This window comes from Pantherophis guttatus, chromosome 1, assembly GCF_059756535.1.
Source record: "Pantherophis guttatus breed Tessera chromosome 1, ASM5975653v1, whole genome shotgun sequence".
NCBI classification, from domain to species: domain Eukaryota; kingdom Metazoa; phylum Chordata; class Lepidosauria; order Squamata; family Colubridae; genus Pantherophis; species Pantherophis guttatus.
Window position 1 is genome coordinate 18080727 of NC_142063.1, and position 20308 is coordinate 18101034.

General features: G+C 41.7%; 1 protein-coding gene across 1 annotated transcript in view; it reads left to right on the forward strand.

Annotated features, from left to right (window-relative positions):
* Window positions 1-349: 349 nt before the first annotated feature.
* Window positions 350-20308, forward strand: part of MKNK2 (MAPK interacting serine/threonine kinase 2) — a 48755-nt gene continuing 28796 nt past the window's right edge. Inside the window, exons 1-4 of the mRNA XM_034437737.3 lie at window positions 350-1247; window positions 3134-3310; window positions 14727-14808; window positions 16306-16407. Coding sequence (XP_034293628.1) covers window positions 3263-3310; window positions 14727-14808; window positions 16306-16407 — 232 coding nt within the window. The 5' untranslated portion in view covers window positions 350-1247; window positions 3134-3262. The remainder of the gene's footprint in view (window positions 1248-3133; window positions 3311-14726; window positions 14809-16305; window positions 16408-20308) is intronic.

Here is a 20308-nt window from a genome sequence, read left to right on the forward strand (position 1 = left end):
TCCTCCAGGCTTGAAGCGGCCAAGGTTGGAGACCCCTGCTCTAGAATATATAGAAACCCGCGCTGGACCTTGCAGAAAAAAAATGGAGATTAGGAAAAAAAAAACCCTAAAGTCTCTCCGTCCTTGGTTTATCCTCGACGCGTGTAAAAGACTCCCGTTCCGCTTCAGATAGTAAAATTAATCCGGTGGGGGGGGGGGGAGAGAAAGAAATAAATCAAAGCTGCCCCGCTTTTTCAGATAAAAACAATAAGACTGTAACGGGGACACTGGTTTTCTTGGCAAAAGGCCAACCCTTGCTCAATTGGGACCCTGGCTTTGCCTCTTGGCTCAAATCCCCAACCAAGTGTGGGCAATGAATTCCACAGGCGTTGTGTGGTGCGTTGTGTGAAGACGGCAGAAACGGCTTACACGGGCACCCCCAAAAGCATATAAAGGAAGGGAGCGTGTTTATCTTGACCAACAAACCATAGCTTAGAGAAAGGCTGTTAACAGCCCTTGTAAAGCGGCATATAAGTCTAAATGCTATTGCTAGAGTCTACTACGTAGACAGCCACCTATCTAAAATGGTCTATAGTACGTACTCCTGCTTGAGCAGGGGGGGCTGGACTAGAAGACCTCCAAGGTCCCTTCCAGCTCATTCCATTCTATAACAGTTCCTCTTTGTCGTCGTCGTCCCCCCTCCCTTCTGCATGACGAGGACAAAAGCACTCTGCACATGCTCGAGAGCTACTATACGCCCCCTTCCCTCCTTTTAATTTGGCTGAACAGGAAAATCAGGCGATGGAAGGAAGAAAAGAAACGCTCTGCGCCTGCTTGAAAAGTTAATCGGCTTTATTTGACGCGGCTCCCTTTCCCCTGCGCTGGTGGTGGTGCTGGTGGTGGTGGGGGGAGATGCGCAGGCTGGGGCCGCGAAGCCACTCTGCACATGCTCGGAAGTCCTTTGTCTCTGGCTGGCTTATTCTCCCGGAGGAAGAGAAGAGAGAAGAGAGGAGGAGGAGAAGCAGCGGAGGCGTTGCACGGGTTCCGCGGTCGGCTCCGCCTCGCCCGCCTGGCTTGGCTTGGCTGAATAGGCGAGCGGCTCAGCTGATGCAAGCGGCTGCCCGGCCCTCCCCGCCCGCTGCCTATATATAAGCCGAGCTCGAGGCGCCCCCGCCGCGGAACCTCCCTTCCCGTGTCTTCGAGCCGCCAGAGGCCGGCTGGGTGCCTTTCCATCAGCAGTGGCGCCAGCGCTGCGGGGCCCGAGCTCGGTAGGCAAGCCGGAGTGTGTGGGGTGGAGGGGGGCGCGAAGGGGGCAGAGAGAGAGAGAGAGAGACTGGCAAAAAAAAATTCTGCATCCTCCGACCTCATCCTTTGCAACGCTGCCCTGGTCTTTTTATTTTTATTTTTTGCAAAAAATAAAAAAAGCAGCTGCGCGGCTTTCCTTTATATATATTTATATATATAAAGCTGCATTCCTAAAATATTCTTGCACCGGGAAGCGGGGGAGAGGGCGAGAATGGTTGTGTGTCCCCCCCCCTCCTACTCCAAAAACAAAACTCGACCTATCGCTCTCGCAACTCTTTCTCTCCCCCTCCCCATCCTCCTTTTATGCGGTTGCAAATTTCGTAGCGTTGCAAAGAAATTAAAAGGGGGTTTGTCGGTGCGCGTTTGAGTCTTTTTTTTTTTTTTTTGCAAACGGGCTTGCAAGTGTGGAACGGTTTGGGGGGGAGAAATAGTTTAGTGCCCCCCCCTCGATTATTTAGCACCGAGGATGTTTCCCCCCCTCCCTCCCTCCCTCCCTCTCTCTCTCCCCATCATTTCCTGGCGGAATAATGAAGGTCTTTGCAATGGACGGGCTCTGGAATAGCTCTCGGCTCCCTTTCTATCTCCTATCCTTATAGACGGAATTCATAGAGAGGAATCGGTTTTCTTGAGATTTGGGGGAATTTAAGTGTCCCCCCTTCCCCTTTAGCTCTCGGTATCATGCCGGGTATTCTCCCCCCCCCTTAAGTGTATATAATAGAAAATGAGAGTGATCACGCCCCCTTCTATTTAGGATATATGCGCGGAGGAGGTGGGGGGGGGGGAATACTTGGATTTAAAAGAAAATGCAGCATTGCAAAAAAAAAAAAAAAGCCCACACCCATTGGAAATAAGGGGTTATGGGTCTACCGCTCAGAGACCGACCTATTGCTGATACAGGAAAAAAAAGAGGGTTTTTTGGGGGGGCAATTGACTTGGTTTTTCTAGATTTGAGACTATCCCTCCCCTCCCCTGAAAATTTCCAGATTTTTCCCTTTCCAGAATATGCTACATATGTGTCCCTATGTGGTCCTATATAGTCTTTGGGATATGTTTTTTTTTTAAAGTCATTATTTTGCAAAATCGATGGATGTCTTTTCCGTAGGTCATTTTGTAAATAAGAAAAAAAAGAGGTGTGTATATTGTACACGCCCCCTTCTTTTTAGGATGTCCCTCTCTCTCTCTCTCTCTCTCTCCCAGCCCCTGAGGTCTAAATTTGCTCTCGGAATAATACATAACGCTGCAGATCTGCTAAAGGAACCAAAAAATAAAAAAATCTCCCATTGGGTGCATTGCTACACAAAGGAATACAAACGTGCTGCAGTCTACTCACACCCCCTTCCATCTACTTTCCTGTGTAAAAAAAAATAAAATAAAAGGTCCCTGAGTCCCAACAGATCAGAGGAAACATGTTTTTTTGGGGGGGGAGGATTTGGATGCCTCCTGTTAGGTTTTGAAGAATAATTTTTCAGTATGTGGCCCCCTAAAAGGATGCAAGGATCATTTTTTAAAAAAATGGTTCTTTTAAAGTGTTGCTTCGGATTGGGAAACATTTATGTAGCTGCCATTGTAATTCACCACCCCTAAGAAAGAGCTGGGTTGTGACTGTGTGTGTGTGTGTGTGTATTGGGGGGAGGGCAGAATTCACTTTCTTGAAAGGAGGGGTGCCTTTTTCTGAGTCTCTTTCTAGCTCTTCTTTGTCCTTTGTTTATAGACTTTATATGTTTCATTGTCATGTTTTGGTTAAATCTGATCATTCTTTTTACCAGCTGTTTAATCCAGCCAAAAATTGTTCTATGAATCCTGACATTTGCCTGTTTTTTTCCCCCCCCTCCCTCCTTCTCTCTTCCAGGGTCTTTTTCAACCAATCCGGACTAGCTTCATCCAAATTTTTCTCTCTCTCTCCTCCCTTCCTTGTTTCTTTTACTATTTTTCTCCCATTCTCGTATTTGGAATATTCCTGCATTTTTAAGATCTCAAGATGGTGCAGAAGAAAACCGAGCTTAAAGGCTTCCATCGTTCTTTTAAGGTACAGTATGACTATTTCATTTTTAAAAACGATATAAGATCAGATGGATTTCTTCATGTTTTAAATCTTTGCTGCTTTGCTTTTTGGTTGTAAAAAATGAGCCGGTGGGGTTTAGCCTTCTTTCTAGCAAATGGCAGTAGGTTGTGAATTGCAGGGAGAATGTCTGGCTGTTGTCAATAAAAAGAGGAAGTAGGAAAGAAACTAAACTTTTGTTGATTGTGCTGGCAAGTCAGTCATAACAAAGAGTTAATCTCTGAAGAAGTGAGGCAGCTGTCCCTTGGGAATACATAATATTTCCTAAAATATTTACAACAGGTAGAAGTTTACAGGTGTTTCTGCAGTCTTTGGCACAAAATGTTGCAAGTGGTCCATTTTCCAATTTTCTTGATGTTCCCCTCCGTCCTGTTCTAGCATATTTTGTGACTGCTGAATAGGCTCTGTTTCCGTTGAGACTTTTGTAGTTTTTTATAAAATATATTTAATGGACACCTTCCCAGTATTCAATGTTGTTGGTGCTCAAGGTTTCTTGGTTGTGTACAAAGGAGTTGGTTTCTGTCACTTTACATTTGAAGTAGTACTGAATTGTGGAATATGGCGCTTAAATTCCTGGGGAAGAAGTGGTCAGGATTCCCAAATATAGGTAGTCCTTAACTTACGACCACAATTGAGGCCAAAATTTATATTGCTATACTTGAGACATTTGTTAAGTGAATTTTGCCCCATTTTACGACCTTTCTTGCTACAGTTAAGTGAATCATTGCAGTTGGTAAGTTGGTAACACAATTGTTGAGTGAATCTGGCTTCCCCATTGACTTTGCTTGTCAGAAGGCCACAAAAGTTGATCACATGACCCTGGAACACTGCAACCGTTGTAAATAGGAACCAATTGCCAAACATCTGAATTTTGATCATGGGGATGCTGCAAAGGTCATAAGTGTGAAGATGATCATAAATCACTTTTTTCAGTGCTGTTGTAACTTTGAAAAATCATTAAATGAACTGTTGTAAATCAAGGACTACCTGTAGTCTCGGTGTTTATATGTTAGTTGTAAAATCAGATCATGGATATGAACCGTTAAGTCCCTATTTTACCACCATTTACCTCCTTACCTATTCTTGTTCTTGCCAATACCTTTGCAAATACCTGGTGCCAAAAGTGGTACAGTATATTATTTTCCTAGCAGTGTCTATCCCACTATTTCTCAATGTTGGCAGCTTGAAGACGTGGACCTCCACTCCCATGCTGGCAGGGAAATTCTAGGAGTTGAAATCCACACATTTTCAAGATGCTAATGTTCAGAAACACAAATTGTAATCTTCCAACTCCATCTTAGATACTGATGTTCAGAATTTCCTGTGATGAGGTTTGGCATATATCAATGAGTGTTTCAATTTAGAATAGCATTGTTTACGTTAGACTAATTTCTACCCTGTTTTCCCCAAAATAAGACATCCCCTGTGCCCAATTGGGCTTTTGAGCGCATGGCAATAAGGCCAAACACATATTTCAGGGTTCAAAAAAATATAAGACAGGGTCTTATTTTCGGGGAAACATGGTAGTTTGCTTAAGACTAGTTCTGTGCTACTAATCATGGTTTCCAAAGCGAAGTTTAATTTGCTGTATCAAAAGCTGTTACTTGATAAACTCAGTTAGTCCTGACTTCCAAGTAGTTAATATTTTATTTGAATAAGAAATAAGTTTGTGGGGAGGGGCAGGAATAGAGAAAGGTAGGGAAAAACAGTGTTGAGAAAGCAAATTGAAGATTTGAAGGCAAAATAAAGGCTTGTGTCTGTTAAATAGAAGAAAAAAGTATGTTTAGGACATTGCTCTCACAGATTGGATTCAAACATTCAACTAAGATATAGTGTGGTTTGCTTATTAGCAATTACCAACACATGACGTTTGCAAACCCTGATGTGTGTGTTAATAAATTAATGTGAATTTAGCCATGTGCAGTTAGTACAGTGTAGTTAATTGTGGCTTAGTTTGTTGTGTGAACACAGCTACTGTGTCCAGTATGTTCTCTCAACATGATGTGTGTTTAGAGATTATAATTTTGGCTACAAATCAGTTTAATTTATACTTTTCTATAGCAATGGGTTTCACTGTGCCTTTTCTGGGCTCCATAAAAAAAAAAACAGGCTTGGATTTTAAAGAGGATATATCCTTGTTTTGTCTTGTCTTGCTTTTGAAGAAGCTTGACGTAAGTGTAGTACCTAGGTTGTGATTTGCTGTTCTAGCCCTAATGTGCCTATTGCAACCTCTGATTTTGCAGAGACACTCATGTTTGCAAGGACAGCAAACTCACCTGCTTTTTTAAAACAACAATGATAGTTTGCAATTGTTCAAATTTCTCTTATTCGTTTTACAAAGAATCCCTTACCTCTTTTCCCCCCCTCATTGGAGTAACTGTGGATTGGAATTCTCTGTTTGCCCCCCCAAATGTAAAGATAAGCTTCTAGTTCTTTTGAGTGATGTAAAGAAAGCTATTGCTGACAGGTCCGAACATGCCTGAAGATTCGGGGATATACCAAAGCTGTGTGGGTAGCTGAAAAAAAAAACCAACATCAGTAGGGTTTGAAGAATTCAGATTGAAGGCCCCTTCTTGGGGGATACAAAATCTGGCAAAGTAAATCAGCAAAGTGATGGAAAACTTGTATTCTGTGCTCCTATACTGTCAGGTAGAAATTCAAGGTGATTTATAGGTGTGATGTGCATGGTTTGTGCCTGGTGGCCTTTTTGAAGAATAGAGATTGCAACAGTGCAATTGTGGGCTCGCCCATCTGTCTCTTCCAGCTAGCTGCTTTGTTCCCATTGTGCAGGTGGAGCAACTGAGCCTGAGAGAGCCTCCCAGCCAGTTCAAAAACCTGTCCTGCTTATGAATTCCACCCCGCAGGGATGCCAGTCAGCACTCTGCTCAAAGCACGGGGTTCAGCCTTTGAGGATTTCTCCTCTTTCCTGTCAGTCCATGTTCATCCTTTGCTGGCTGCTCCTAATTATGGGATGTTGGCATCCTGGTTGGCAGCATGTGAGGGCTGGCCCTGTTGAGCACTGAGGTAGGGTGGTTGGGCCGGTCCTTACTTTTTAATAGAAGCTTCTGTGGCTGAAGTTGGGTTTGTCCTTCTTGAAAGCTGGGCAATTGCTTGTCTTCATCACACACAGGCTGAGCTCAGAAAGTGCATAATTGTACTTGGAATGCTTTTTCTCTTTGTATCACTGAGTGTTGTTATCTTACAATTTATGATGATTGTATTTTATGATTATGATCATGATTTTATCACTTGTTGCTTGTGATAAACACTGAGCTTATGCACCGGAGACAAATTCCTTGTGTGTCCAATCACACTTGGCCAATAAAGAATTTTATTCTATTCTATTGGGGACATTTGTTTGGAAGCTGGCACACGGGTTAAAATAGCTCCCACCTGATTTTCTTTTCATGAGTTCAAAGTCAAGTTGCTAGTCCTGATGAGGCACTTCTGAACAACCGATGACTGTCAAGAATCAAGCATGGGGGTAGCCTTTGAAAATTGCACAAATCTTCCTAGAGTCCAAGTAATGTTATTGTAGGCATGTAGTAAAAGACCATCCTGGTTTACTGTATATATTATGCAATATATACGTATACTGGTTTACTACTATAACTGTAGATGGAGGATATAGAGATATTTAGTTCTATTTGGTAATTGTGACATGACAATAGGATAAGTCACCTTCATCCCAGGTTCTACAAATGATGTTTGCAGTGTAAATTACTAGTGCTGGTTTTGTGGATACTTGCTTCCTCTTAGACAAGAATTTCCCAACCTTGACCACTTTAAGATGCATGGACTTCAACTCCCAGAATTCTGGCCAGGGAATTCTGGGAGTTGAAGTCCATGCGTGTTAAAGTTGCTAAGATGGGTGAACCCTGTTTTAGATTAAGGTTTCATTGAATAGGCCATTTTAGATTTTGTTGGTACTTATTAAGTAATCAAGTAATTATGCTCTGGCATTAAGTTTCAAGACTCTAGCCTAGGCAATCTAGTTTAAACTCCTGCTACCGGTAGTTAGGGTTCAAACTCCCTTGCTTAGGGAGGGCTTGTGAATTTTCACAAGAAATTCTCTCGTAGTTTCTTCCATGAAGACTGTGTTTTACTCTCACAACCACCTTGTGAGGTAGTCTACAGAGAGATTTGAAAGACAGAGAACAAGTTCCCTTCTGCACTAAGTGAACTAAGTTTGTTGGGACGTAGCTTATTATGTAGTAAAATTCAGCTGCTGTGGCTTATTCAACCAGTAGCCAGGACTTAAATAAAGCTGAAGACTTGGAAATATGGTTGAATGAGAATTTGCAATCCTTGCTCTTAGTCAAAATCAAAAGCACTAGCTAGAAGTATTGAGAAAGTAACATACTCCAAAACTGAATTCAAATACATTTCCCCCTCTTTTAGTCTATGGCCTTTCAGCAAATAAATAAGTAGATGATGTAGGACACTAATACTCCTGTTAAAGGAAATAATGTTGTGTTAATATGTCATTTCACATTGAGGAGATTCAGGTTCAAACCCTTTGCATTATTTTAAGCTTTCAACCAATTTTAGCCTACCTAACGAGAATAAAAAGGGGCAGGAGTTGCAGAGTTAGCTGTCATCTCTGAAATTCCTAGGGGGAAAAGTACAGTGAAGTACAATTTTCAGACACCCCCCCCCCCTTTACTCCACAATAAAATTGAGAATTGGAATCTAGATTCTGGAAGAACCAAATCTGTTTTTTTTTTCCCCTTGCAGATTGGGGGGTATTCATGAACAGGCAGTTTGCATTTTTCTTCCTCTCTCCAAAGTCTTTGCTGAATTGGGCTTGTTCTCTTGATGTCCTTTTTGCAAATTAAATCTGCATTATGTAATACCCATCCCCTTCACTCTGGTTTCTGAGTTTGATCACGGAATTTGGTTTGGGTTGGCTGCACTGAACATTTTGGGCACTAACTTGAATTTCTTGCTGGTGTTTTTCCATCAGGCTTATAATTGCTGCAGTTGCCTTGTGGGTATTACCAACCTGTTTTTACTGCCTAACCTTAATTTAGCACTGTTGTGTTGATTTTTTTTATTAAAAAAGAGCCAATCAAGGTAGATACTTTGGGGCATTGGCTGTGGTGGATGTGTGCGTCTGTGTGTTTTCAGGGGTGGGGGAATTTTGCTGCAAAATTCCTGTCGGGCGCAGTCGTTTTCTGTTTTTGTTTAAATAGCACAGCTTCCTGGCGTGGAACCAAACGGCGGTGTGGTTGTAAAGTTTGTGAGTGCGTTGTGGTGGAGAGCAGCTGGAAAGAAAAGACTCGGAGGCGGTGGGGGGCTGGAGGGACCTGAATGGATGTGCTTACGCTTGTGTGTGTCCTGATGCTGCTGTTTGCCACCCTGTGGGTGTCCACACTTTTTTTTTAAAGCTGCTTGTGTTGATGTAACTTCTGTTGTACCTTGTGGTTTGGATGCCAGCGAGGCCCTGGAAAGGGGTGGGTGGATGGGTGGAGCCAGTGTGTTATGTAAGCACCCTTTGCGTTCTGCAATGTTGGGCCTAGCTTTTCCTACAGGAGAAAGAAAGTGGATGTCAGGAAAGGAGGGGGGAAAAAAACCCACCCAGAAATATTTTCTGGACCCGTGGGACCCCCAGAGAGCAGCAAGTCTCGAAATAGGAGAAACCTTGTTTGGGCCTTTTGTTAAAAATAATATATATTTTTTAAAGTTAGTCAGTCCCAAGTGGTGTCTTGAGGCTGCACCAGGAGGCTTAGCAAAGCCTCACAATTGCAGTTTGATGGCTGAAGAGATTAACGCTTGAAGTGACCAACCTTAGCAACTTTAAGACCTGTGGACTTCAAGTCCCAGAATTCCCCAGCCAGCCAGCCAGCCCAGGACTTGAAGTCCACAGGTCTTAATTCCCCATGCTGGTTGGGGAATTCTGGGACTTGAAGTCCACAGGTCTTAAAGTTGCTAAGGTTGGACGCCCCTGCTTTTAGAACAGTTGTGCAGACTGAATTAAAAAGCGGTAAGAAGCGTATCAAGCCAGGACTGCAATTGTGGCATGCAATTTTGCATGGGAATTACACAAGAACACAATATACACCATATCACACCCCCTGACCCAAAGCTTTGTTTACCTTATTCGCTTCTGAATCTTGCTTCCGCTTTCTCCCGTTAAGATTGTATCCTGCCTCTCCCATAAGACATGGCAGAGAGTTTTTTTTCTAATTTTATATTTTAAAATATATTTTATATTTTACACCCAGTCTTTTTTAACAGTTCCCTTCCTGGTACTTGTCTTGGTTTCTATTTTATCTTCAGTAATAATTATTTTAATCTCCAAGCAAAGCATTATGGGATTTGTGGACTGTTCTGGTCAGCTTTTTTTCCTGGCTTAGTGGTGCTCATGCAAATCTCGTGCGTGTGTGTGTGTGCGTTGTGTTGTGCTGTGCTGTGAAAGCAATATGAAATTTCCAGATAGTGAAGCAATAATTCCCAAGTACGTCTGACTATCTGATACTACTAAGTCTGGGCTGGTGTCCTCATCCACAAACCTATTAGTGAAGTTCAGAGTTTTTATTTATTTATTTTTCTGCGCAGTTCTGCCTCACCTCAGCAGATTTTGTAAGAATGTTTGTGTGTAGGTTGTGAGTTAATACGTTTATTTATTGACAGGAAGTCTTACTGAACTGGCAGTGCCATACTTGTTCTTACGCACTTCCACCACTTTTAATATAGATTTTTCAATCAGTAGTGAAATTAGACTGGGATAAGGTTAGTGTATCCTTTTTCAGTTTTGTTGGACATTGGGCAACAATATATGAAAGCTCTTAAAACTTGTCAAGTTCTCTTACCTGTATTAGAGGCTGTAATGAAGAGGATGATTTTCAGAATAAAAGGGAGTCCCTTTTATTGACACAATTAATGAGATGTTTGCTCATGTTTGTATATGACTGGAGTACAATTCTTTTTTTTTAATACACGTAGTCCTTGACTTACAACTGTTTGTTTAGTGACCATTCGAAGCAGTGGTGGGTTTCAAAATTTTTTACTACCAGTTCTGTGGGTGTGGCTTTGTGGGCATGGCTTGGCTTGGTGGACGTGGCAGGGGAAGGATACTGTAAAATCTCCATTCCCTCCCCAATCCAGGGGAAGGTTACTGCAAAATGCCCATTTCCTCCCAATCAGCTGGGACTTGGGAGGCAGAGAATAGATGGGGTCAGGGCCAATCAGAATTTTTACTACCGGTTCTCCGAACTACTCAAAATTTCTGCTACCAGTTCTCCAGAACTGATCAGAACCAGCTGAAACCCACCTCTGATTCGAAGTTAGAACAATGCTGAAAAAAGTTATTTACAACCATTTGTCACACTTATGACTGTTGCAACATCCCCATGGTCAGGTCATCAAAATTTAGATGCTTGCAATTGGTTCATATTTATGGCGGGTGCAGTGTCCTGGGGTCATGTAATCACCTTTTGTGACCTTCTGATAAGTAAAATCAATGGGGAAGGCAGATTCATTTAACAACCGTGTTACTAATTTAACAACTGCAGTGATTCACTTAACAACTGTAGCAAGAATGGTTGTAACTTGGGGCAAAATCCACTTAACAAATGTCTCAACATAAATTTTGGGCTCAGTTGTGGTCGTAAATCAAGGAATACCTATATATTTATTTTTTGCTTTTAAAATAATAACAAGCAAAAAGAACAAAACACCAAAATATATACATTGTCAAAAATATACAAGTGCTTAAAACTACGTTGAAAAAATACAACAAAAACAAGATACAGAGAAAAATATGTTGTTGGAACAATAAATAGTTACAATTCTATATACAATTACCTAATACAAACATTCAAGAGTGTGTTTTTAATGCACTATATGACTATCATGCTTATAAATGAGTCCCATATTTCCTCATATTTATCCGTACAAAATCTACATCTGTAAGCAATCCACTTATAGCAAGTGTCATCAGCTCTTCAATCCATTAAATGAATGAATTTATTCATACATTTATCTTCCCAATATTGCAATATCAGCTTGTTAGTTATAATAAGGGCCAGGAGAATCAGTTTAAATTGTCTAGTTGTCAAATTCCACACTAGCTATGTCATTTAATAAAATACTACCCTCTGAAAGTTTTAAGGGTTTCTTGCACGGTCACATTTTTATAGTTTATTATTTTCTCACAAAAGTAATAATAATAATTACTAGCTCTTTTTCCTTCTGGAAATGTTGATCAAGGGTTAAGCTATATGAAATAAAAATCCTTGCATGTAAAAAAATAGCTAAGTAAGACTGATTTTTTTTCATTGTTGCTCTCGGAAATGATAACTAGTGTTCCGAAGGAGTTAAGGCAATTTTTCAAACTTAAACGTGAAAATGTGTGGACTTGAGCTCCCAGAATTCCCCAGCCAGCCTACTGCCTGGAGAATTCTGGGAGCTGAAGTCCACACATTTTCAAGTAGTCAAAGTTGGAAAACACTCCCACTAGAGATGACCAGGTGTGGTCAGGTATGGAAGGATGCAAATCTACCAGTTGAATAAATTAATGTTAGTATTCCTGAAGTTCCTCAAGACTTGGCTATGTCAACAAGCTGGGGGATCTCAGGGGACCAGTAAGATCTTGAGGAGGCTCCGACTTACAACATTTTGTTTAGTGACCATTCAAAGGCATTTAAAAAAGTGCCTTATGACTGTTTTTTACACTTAATGACCCTTGCAGCATCCCCATGGTCACATGATCAGAATTTGGATGCTTGGCAACTGATTCACCTTTATCACAGTTGCAGCATCCCAAAATCATGCGATTCCCCCTTTTGAGACCTTAACAACTGTGGCGAGAAAGGTCATTAAAACTCACTTAACAAAAGTCTCACTTAGCAACAGAAATTTTGGGCTCAATCGTGGTCGAAGGTTGAGGATTACCTGTAGAAGATGGTTAATATTTATAACTCTTTTATGCCGTGGATTTTTTTCCCCCATTCTAGTAATAGCTTCTCATATGTTCATTGTTTTTATGCCACCCAGAGTCACTTTTTCTGTGATGGGCAGCCATATAAATTTGATATATTAATAAATAAATATAAATACGTAAAGAAAACAAGCTGGAGAGAGACTCTTAACATCTGCTTCTCTGGAATGTGCAGGTGGGGCTCCCTTCCCTCTTCTGGGGTTCTCCAGAATTCTCCGTCAGAATTCCAATGATTACAATCACAGCACACCTGAAAAGTGCCAAGTTGGGAAAGGTTGAGTTTTGGGTGTAGCAAACACCAACGGCCTTTTCCCCAAATGAACCACCTGATGTTTGATAGTGGCCTTGGAAGCACCTGGGAGATTTCCTTGAAGCTTATCTATTCTAAATAAACCTCTGTATGTTCATTTTGAGATGGCTCTGGGAAGCTGGCAGGAGGGTGTTACAGCTTGTTAGGCAAGCTTTTGGCTTGTTCTGTCTCATAACTTTGCCTTCTTAGTGACCTTCTTTTGGGAATGGCCCTTTCTCGTTATATTTCTTTCTTTCTTTCTTTGACCTGTTTGAACCTGGTTTGTATGACTAGGTTCCCATCAAAGAAAGAACAACTAGCATATTTCAGCTCTGCAGATCCAATCCCCAACATGTTACTAGTCCACAGGAATGTTCCTTTTATAATATTGTTTCTTACTTAATTCAAGCTTTTAAACTTGCCCAGTAACTCAAACTCTGTGATTAAATTCATTAAAAATATAATCTGAATAAAAGTAGGTATTGTAAAATAAAAAATGTGAAGTAAAAACACTATAGAGGTAGTCCTCGACTTACAACCGTTTGCTTAGTCACCATTAGACGGTTACAATGGCACTGAAAAAAGTGGCTTATGACCATTTTTCAGAGTTAACGGCTGTAGCAGTCGTTAATCATGGTCACACGATCAAAATTCGAGCACTTGGAAACTGGCCTGTATATATGACATTTGCACTGTTCCCGGGATCATGCGATCATCATTTGTAACCTTCCCAGACAGCTTCCGACAAGCAAAGTCAAATGGGGGAAGTCAGATTCACATAATGACCTCCTGACTCATTTAACCATTGCAGTGATTTGCTTAACAGCTGTGGTTGTAAAATGGGATACAACTCAGGTTTTATTTATTTATTTATTTATTTATTTATTTTCCAATTTCTATACCGCCCTTCTCCCTGAGGACTCAGGGCGGTGTACAGCTAGAATTAAAAACATGCAATACAAATATTAAAAAACAATTAAAATATATATAAATTTGGCCCAGCAAATTAAAAATCACTACCAATTAAAACATTTAAAAAATTTCTTCTTAAACCGGCTTGCTGGAAAAAATAGGTTTTAAGGGCACGGCGGAAGGCACTGAGGTCTTGGATTCTCCTTATCTCTGGGGGCAACTGATTCCAGAGGGTAGGTGCCCCCACAGAGAAGGCCCTCCCCCTGGGGGTCACCAGCCTGCACTGTTTGGCTGATGGCACCCCGAGGATGCTCTCTCTGTGGGAGCGCACGGGTCGATGGGAGGTCGTCGGTAGCAGCAGGCGGTCTCGAAGATAGCTAGGCCCTATGCCATGGAGCGCTTTAAAGGTGATGACCAACACCTTGAAGCGCACCCAGAAGACGACCGGGAGCCAGTGCAGCTCGCGCAGGTTAACAGTGCCTTGCTTAGCAATGGAAATTTTGCAGTCCATTGTGGTCGTAAGTCGAGGTCTATCTGTGTAAACTAATCGGCAGCACATCAGTCATAGAAAAATTGATTAAAATACTATTGAAATCCAATTAAAAAGCCTGGGAAAATAGAAAAGTCTTCACTTGGCACCGAACTGATGCTTACTGGTTTATCGATTGAGCCTCCCTGGCTTGGGCCTTCTGTAAATGGGGTCCCACCATGGAACAGGCTCTCTCTTTCCCCCCCCCCCTTTGTAGAATCCCACTAGAGAAGGCTTCACTAGGGGACATTGAGTTCATAAAAAAAAAATATGCAAAACGATTTACAGAAATAATGAAAGTATTCTCTTCCTTTTACAATGAAATGATTTAAATATGCATGATAGCAGCCTGGCCTATGCATGCTTGTTAGAAGAAATATATATATACCATTTATATTTTAGTGGGGTAGAATGTCTTTAAGTACACAAGGATCTGCTACAGGTCTTTATTAGATATTCATAACAGGCGACTGTTTAGTGTCAAGTTCAGTAAGCCAGAATTGTCAAGAGAGCATCCTTGACGGCTTTGAAAAATCATAACTGGGACCGACAGCAGCTACGCTCGCCTCTTTCCAGCAACTGCTTCTGATCCAACTGGTTTTAGAAAGAAAATCCTGTAGGAAGATTGGCTGCTTTTTCTAACACTATTTCAACTGATTTTTTTTTTTTAAATCACCTTCTTCTTTTTCTTTTCTTTCCATCTCATCAGGGCCAGAATCCTTTCGACCTGGAATTCTCTCAGTCCACCCACCTGGAATCTGTCTTCAATTTTGAATGTTCCTCTCGGCCCGGTGAGCCTCCATTTTTGCCTTTGAGAAAGCAGTGGGTGGGACAGGGCGAAGCAGGAGTGGGCAGTTAATTTTCCCAGGGGGCCACGTGAGAAACTGGGACCCTGTTGGGCAGGGCTGAACCGGTAGAGCTGTGGTGGTGCGTAGGCATGCAGGCGCAAACATAAGTAAATTGAAAATTAAAAAAAGCAGTTGCCTTTAAAATAAAAGCAACCCACACAAGCTGGATAGGGGCAGCCAAAGGGCCAGAGGTGGCCTGGGGGGGCCATATAATGGGCAGGCCTAGGATGAAGGCTTGTTAGGAATGAATTTATGCATTTATCAAATTCATAGAGCCACCCAAAGTCTGGGCGGTGAACAAAATACAAACATAAATTCCCAAAAATCTATGCCTCCCCCCCCCAAGAACTGGGGTCTCCTTCCTGTTTTTTGCATTCCAAAGTGAATCTTCTGTAATCCATTAAGGAGAAATTGGAGCATTGTGTATTTTCGCAGTTAGCATGTTGCTTCTGAGCCGCCCCGGGGAAATGGATTGAAATCAGTGGTGGGATTAAACAATTTTTACTACTAGTTCTGTGGGCGTGGCGTGGCTTGGTGGGCGTGGCAGGGGAAGGATATGGTAAAATCTCCATTCCCTCCCCACTCTAGGGGAAGGTTGCTGCAAAATCCCCATTTCCTCCCAATCAGCTGGGACTCAGGAGGCAGAGAATAGATGGGGGCGGGGCCAGTCAGAGGTGGTATTTACTGGTTCTCCGAACTACTCAAAATTTCTGCTACCGGTTCTCCAGAACTGGTCAGAACCTGCTGAAACCCACCTCTGGTTGAAATCTGGCTACAGATAATCCTTGACTTACAATAGTTTGATCAAAATTCAGGTGCTTGGCAATTGGCTCATATTTATGACATTTGCAGTCACATGACCCCCACAAGAGGGTCATGTGATCCCCTTTTGTGACCTTCTGAGAAGCAAAGTCAACAAGGAAGTCAGATTCACTTAACGGATGTATTATTAACTTAAAACACCTGCAGTGATTCACTTAACATCTGTGGCAAGAAAGAGTGTAAAATGGGGGCAAAACCCATTTAACAACGGCCTCTTGGCAACAGAAATTTGGGGCTCAATTGTGGTTGTAAGTCAAGGATGACCTGTATTGGGATTCGGCGTGTTGGATCATATGGCCATCTAATCTGATTCAGATGGACTCCCCTTTGGCTCAGTGGTGAATGCTGATGAAACTTGACATCTATAAGCTTTGGACATGCGGTTGAATTAAGACCTTTACAAATGATGCTACGGCCGCATTTTTCCTTTCTGCAACTGTGAGAAATGCCAGCCTGAGAAAGAAGCCCCTCCCATGTCCTAGTTTATGGGCAAAATGTAAACTTGTCTTCAAGATCAGGCTTGCCTGTAATTGTGGCGTGTTAATTGCTTCTAGGTTCGAATGTTATCTTTGCTTCTTTCTTTTTTTCTTTCTTTTAAACCAAAATATTTCTTGACAGATATGCCTTCGAGTCAGCCCATCGACATCCCCAATGCCAAGAAAAGAAACAAGAAGAAAAAACGCTGCAGAGCTACGGACAGTTTTTCAGGGAGGTTTGAAGGTGAGATGAACATAGCCAAGGCACTAGTCCACATTGTTAAGTTTCCAGGAAAGGTAAAAAGTCAGATGGCTCTAAACCTCTTCTTGTAAAAATATTTTATTTTAAGCTCCAATATCGGCTCATAGACCCACAAGGGTATTGTCTTCATTCCTGTAGTAGAAGAGGAAGTTCATAAGAGTATTTATATACTAATTTCCAAAATAGTTCAAAAACTAAAACACACAGGCAGTGTTCTGAAGAATCCAAAAAGAAACTAAAAGGAGGAACTGACAACTGGCAAAATAATTATATTTGTTTATGGGCCAGAAAAAAACTGGGTTAATTTAAAATTCAACCCAAAGAACTGAAAAGAACAGTAACAAGAACTTGTTAACCTGCTTTCAGTATGCTAACTGGGAAAATCCTTATGGATCTTCTCTCATTTTCACTGGACTTGTTCATACATCAGACCAGATAGTGATTCTGATTTTCATATCTGGTTATATAAATACCCATCACACTGTTCCCTTTTGGAGTAAACAAGATAATGCAAAGTACAAAAAAGAAGAAGAAATAGTAAAGAAATTAAAGGCAGGGAATTTAGAAAAGGAAACGTAAGTAAAAATTAGGCTAACCCAAGATCATCTACTAGATCAGGGGTGTCAAACTCAAGGCCCGCGGGTCCACCCCGTCCCACAGGGTGCTTAGATCTGGCCCACGGGGCTGCCCTGGAAACAGCCCGAGCGCTCTGCCAGTGAAAAAGGGCTCACAAGCTCCATTTTCGGCTGCGACGGCCTCCTGCAACCCTCAGCCCACGGCCCTCCCAAGCTCCGTTTTTGCTGGCTGAGGGTTGCAGGAGGTCGTCGTAGCCAAAAACAGAGCTTGCGAGCCTGTTTTCGCTGGCAGAGCGCTCAGGCCACCACAGGTGCCCCTGACACAAGTGATGTTGAGCTGGCCAAGCCCACCCCAGCCCCCTGAGGTCAAACACAACCCTGATGCGTCCCTCCATGAAATCGAGCGTGACACCCCTGTACTAGATCCATCCAGCCATAATTTCCTCCATTTTTGTCTTTCAGCCCATTCAGTCTTTCTTTGTGTATTTGTTTTTGCAATTGAGTTCTCGTTTGTCGTCTGTGTGATGTCAGTGTGTGGGTCACTCCCTTTTGTATTCAATCCAGTTAATTTGGAACTTACTCATCCTTGACCCTTTCTCAGTTGTATTTCAGTGCACACCCATGACAACCCACTCTCGCCACCTTCACCTTATTTTCGTGCTTCTCCTGACATACCCTACTTCCATGTGACAAAGTGAACAGACCATGCTCTGTATTCGACCCTTTTCACTTGGTTTGGCAAAAGAAATTGGCAAAAAATTTCCTTGCCACAGGCTACAAACTTCCCACAATATTTCTACTAATGTTTGTAGTTTAAATTTCATTCACTTTCCCTTAAAGTGAACTAGGGAGCCCAGATTCATCAGCTTTTGTGCTAGTTCTTTCTTCTTCTTTTTTTCAGTGAGTTTATAGCACTAGCACTTAGACTTATATACCGCTTTACAGTGCTTTACAGCCCTCTTTAAGCAGTTTACAGAGTCAGAATATTGCCCCAACAGTTTGAGTCCTCATTTTACCCACCTCGGAAGGATGGAAGGCTGAGTCAACCTTGAGCCTGGTGAGATTTGAACTGCCAAATTGCAGGCAGTCAACAGTCAGCAGAAGTAGCCTGTAGTATTGAACTCTAGCCATTGCGCCATCACAATTTCGTTTGCCCTATTAGACCCTATTAGATCGATTTTCAGATCATTCCTTGCTTGTTGCATCATGTAAGGGTAACATTTTCAGGAAATGTCTGTGGAGATTCTCAGTCATCTAGATCATGGTTGTCCCAAAGGTGCTTTTTCAAAAAGCAACTGGACTTTCTGGTTTTTCTTTGAAGACATTTCACTTCTCATCCAAGAAGCTTGTGAGCTGAAGAAGCTTCTTGGATGAGAAGTGAAACGTCTTCAAAGAAAAAAACCAGAAAGTCCAGTTGCCTCTTGAAAAAGCACCTCTGGGATTTTCAGGAAACGTTCTCAAACAACAACATAATATCAAATAAATAAATAACTTTATTGTCATTGTACATGTATACCCATACAACAAAATTCACTTAACGCCCAAAGACCAGGTCCAACACACATAACAATCCCCAAACACACTCCCACCCACCACAATTCTCCACCCCTAAACCACCCAAACATCCACACAACTGTGGAATTGGGATCGTAGAAACACCCAGGAGCATAGAAGAGTTCAGAGGCAGATGCATAAATAAATGTCTTAAACGTATTTATTCATAAGATAAATCATATTAACTATGTCCAACAGAGATCAAGTCTCATGAGGAACAAACACAAGAAGTGAGAGAGAGAGAGAGAGAGAGATGGAGAGAGCAAGGTGGAAAAGGTTGGAGGGGGTTTTATACTCTGGGTAAGCCCCTCCTTTCCACATAGGGGTGGAGACACTCTCTGCCTCCACTGGTGTCTATATGACACATGTGCCAATGGCTTGCAAATACTTGACAACAACAGACCAAGTAATGCTCACTGATGGTGGCCCTTTAGTTCATTGTTGAGTGCAATTATAGCTCTGGGATAAAAACTATTCAGTTTTTTATCCCAGAGCTATAAAAACTATAAAAACTGGGATAAAAACTATCCCCATCTAGATAACATCTTAAGATCACCACAAGTACTTGTACATAAAGGCATTAAATAAGTAAAGGGACATGACACTCCTTTGTCTTACTCCTTCCTTGATGTTGAGTCATTTGCAAAGCAACCTGTTGATTGTCACATTTTATTTCTATCCTATCTTACTACCTTCAGCAGCTAACCTTCCTATTTGCACAAAACCCTCCCTTGCTCAACCCTATTTACTTCGTCATAATACGGTTTCTGAATCACCAAACACACAACACGTTGAGTCCTTGTTTAGCAACCATCATTGGGACCAGCAACTTGGTTGTTAAGCAGAGCGATCACTAAGTGAAACCACAACTGTGCTTATAATCTTAATTTAGCTTTCCTTTGCTGACAGATCTGCAGAGGTCATAAATGTGAAGATTGGTCATAAAGTTTTTTTTTTTTTTCATCATTGTTGTAACTCTGAAAGACTACTTGTAAACTGTCATTTTTATATTTGTATATTTCTTAGCTTTGGCATATTTTGTCGTAGATGCAACTGGTGCTTAGTTGTATCCCAAGCATATGTAGATTAGTCTATGCCAGGGTCTCTAAAATAGACTTGCGAGAAGCCAGTGTATTACTGCCCTCAACTCATAAGCTAGAAAGTGATATGAGAAGAATTAGTATGAGGTTTCTTTATTAGGTGTGGTTATCTTCAGTTTACACTGTTTCTCCATTTTGCACCAAAACAATACAACATGCTGTGTAAACCATAGACAGAGATGTCTATAGCTTGCTTGCTCACAGGAAGAATGAGTGGATGGGGTTGGCTTGTACCATCATTGTTTATACAGTCAGAGCCCATCTGGAGAATTGTTTCCAGTGATAAACCTGAAGCAGGTTCCTAAATGGGCAACCTGGATGAGCGAGACATACGTCCTAAGACAAGATATGGAAGGAATCAAGAATATTAGGCCTTAAAAAAAGAAGATCAAGGAACTAGGTGGTAGCACACTTTGAAAGGAGAAACAGATGTGCAGAAGGTGGAAGACAGAATCGTGAGTTAAGTTATGGGGATGTGGTAATTTTGGTTAAGTGTAAGAATAAAGCTTCCCCTCATAGTTAAAGTAATTTCAGAGTAGAACCATTTACTTTTAAACAAGAGACTGGAGAATAATCGGTGGAAGAGGTTTCATTGCAGGATTTTTGCATGGAGCTAGGGGTTGGATTTGTTGACTCTGATCCTATTAGTTCGGT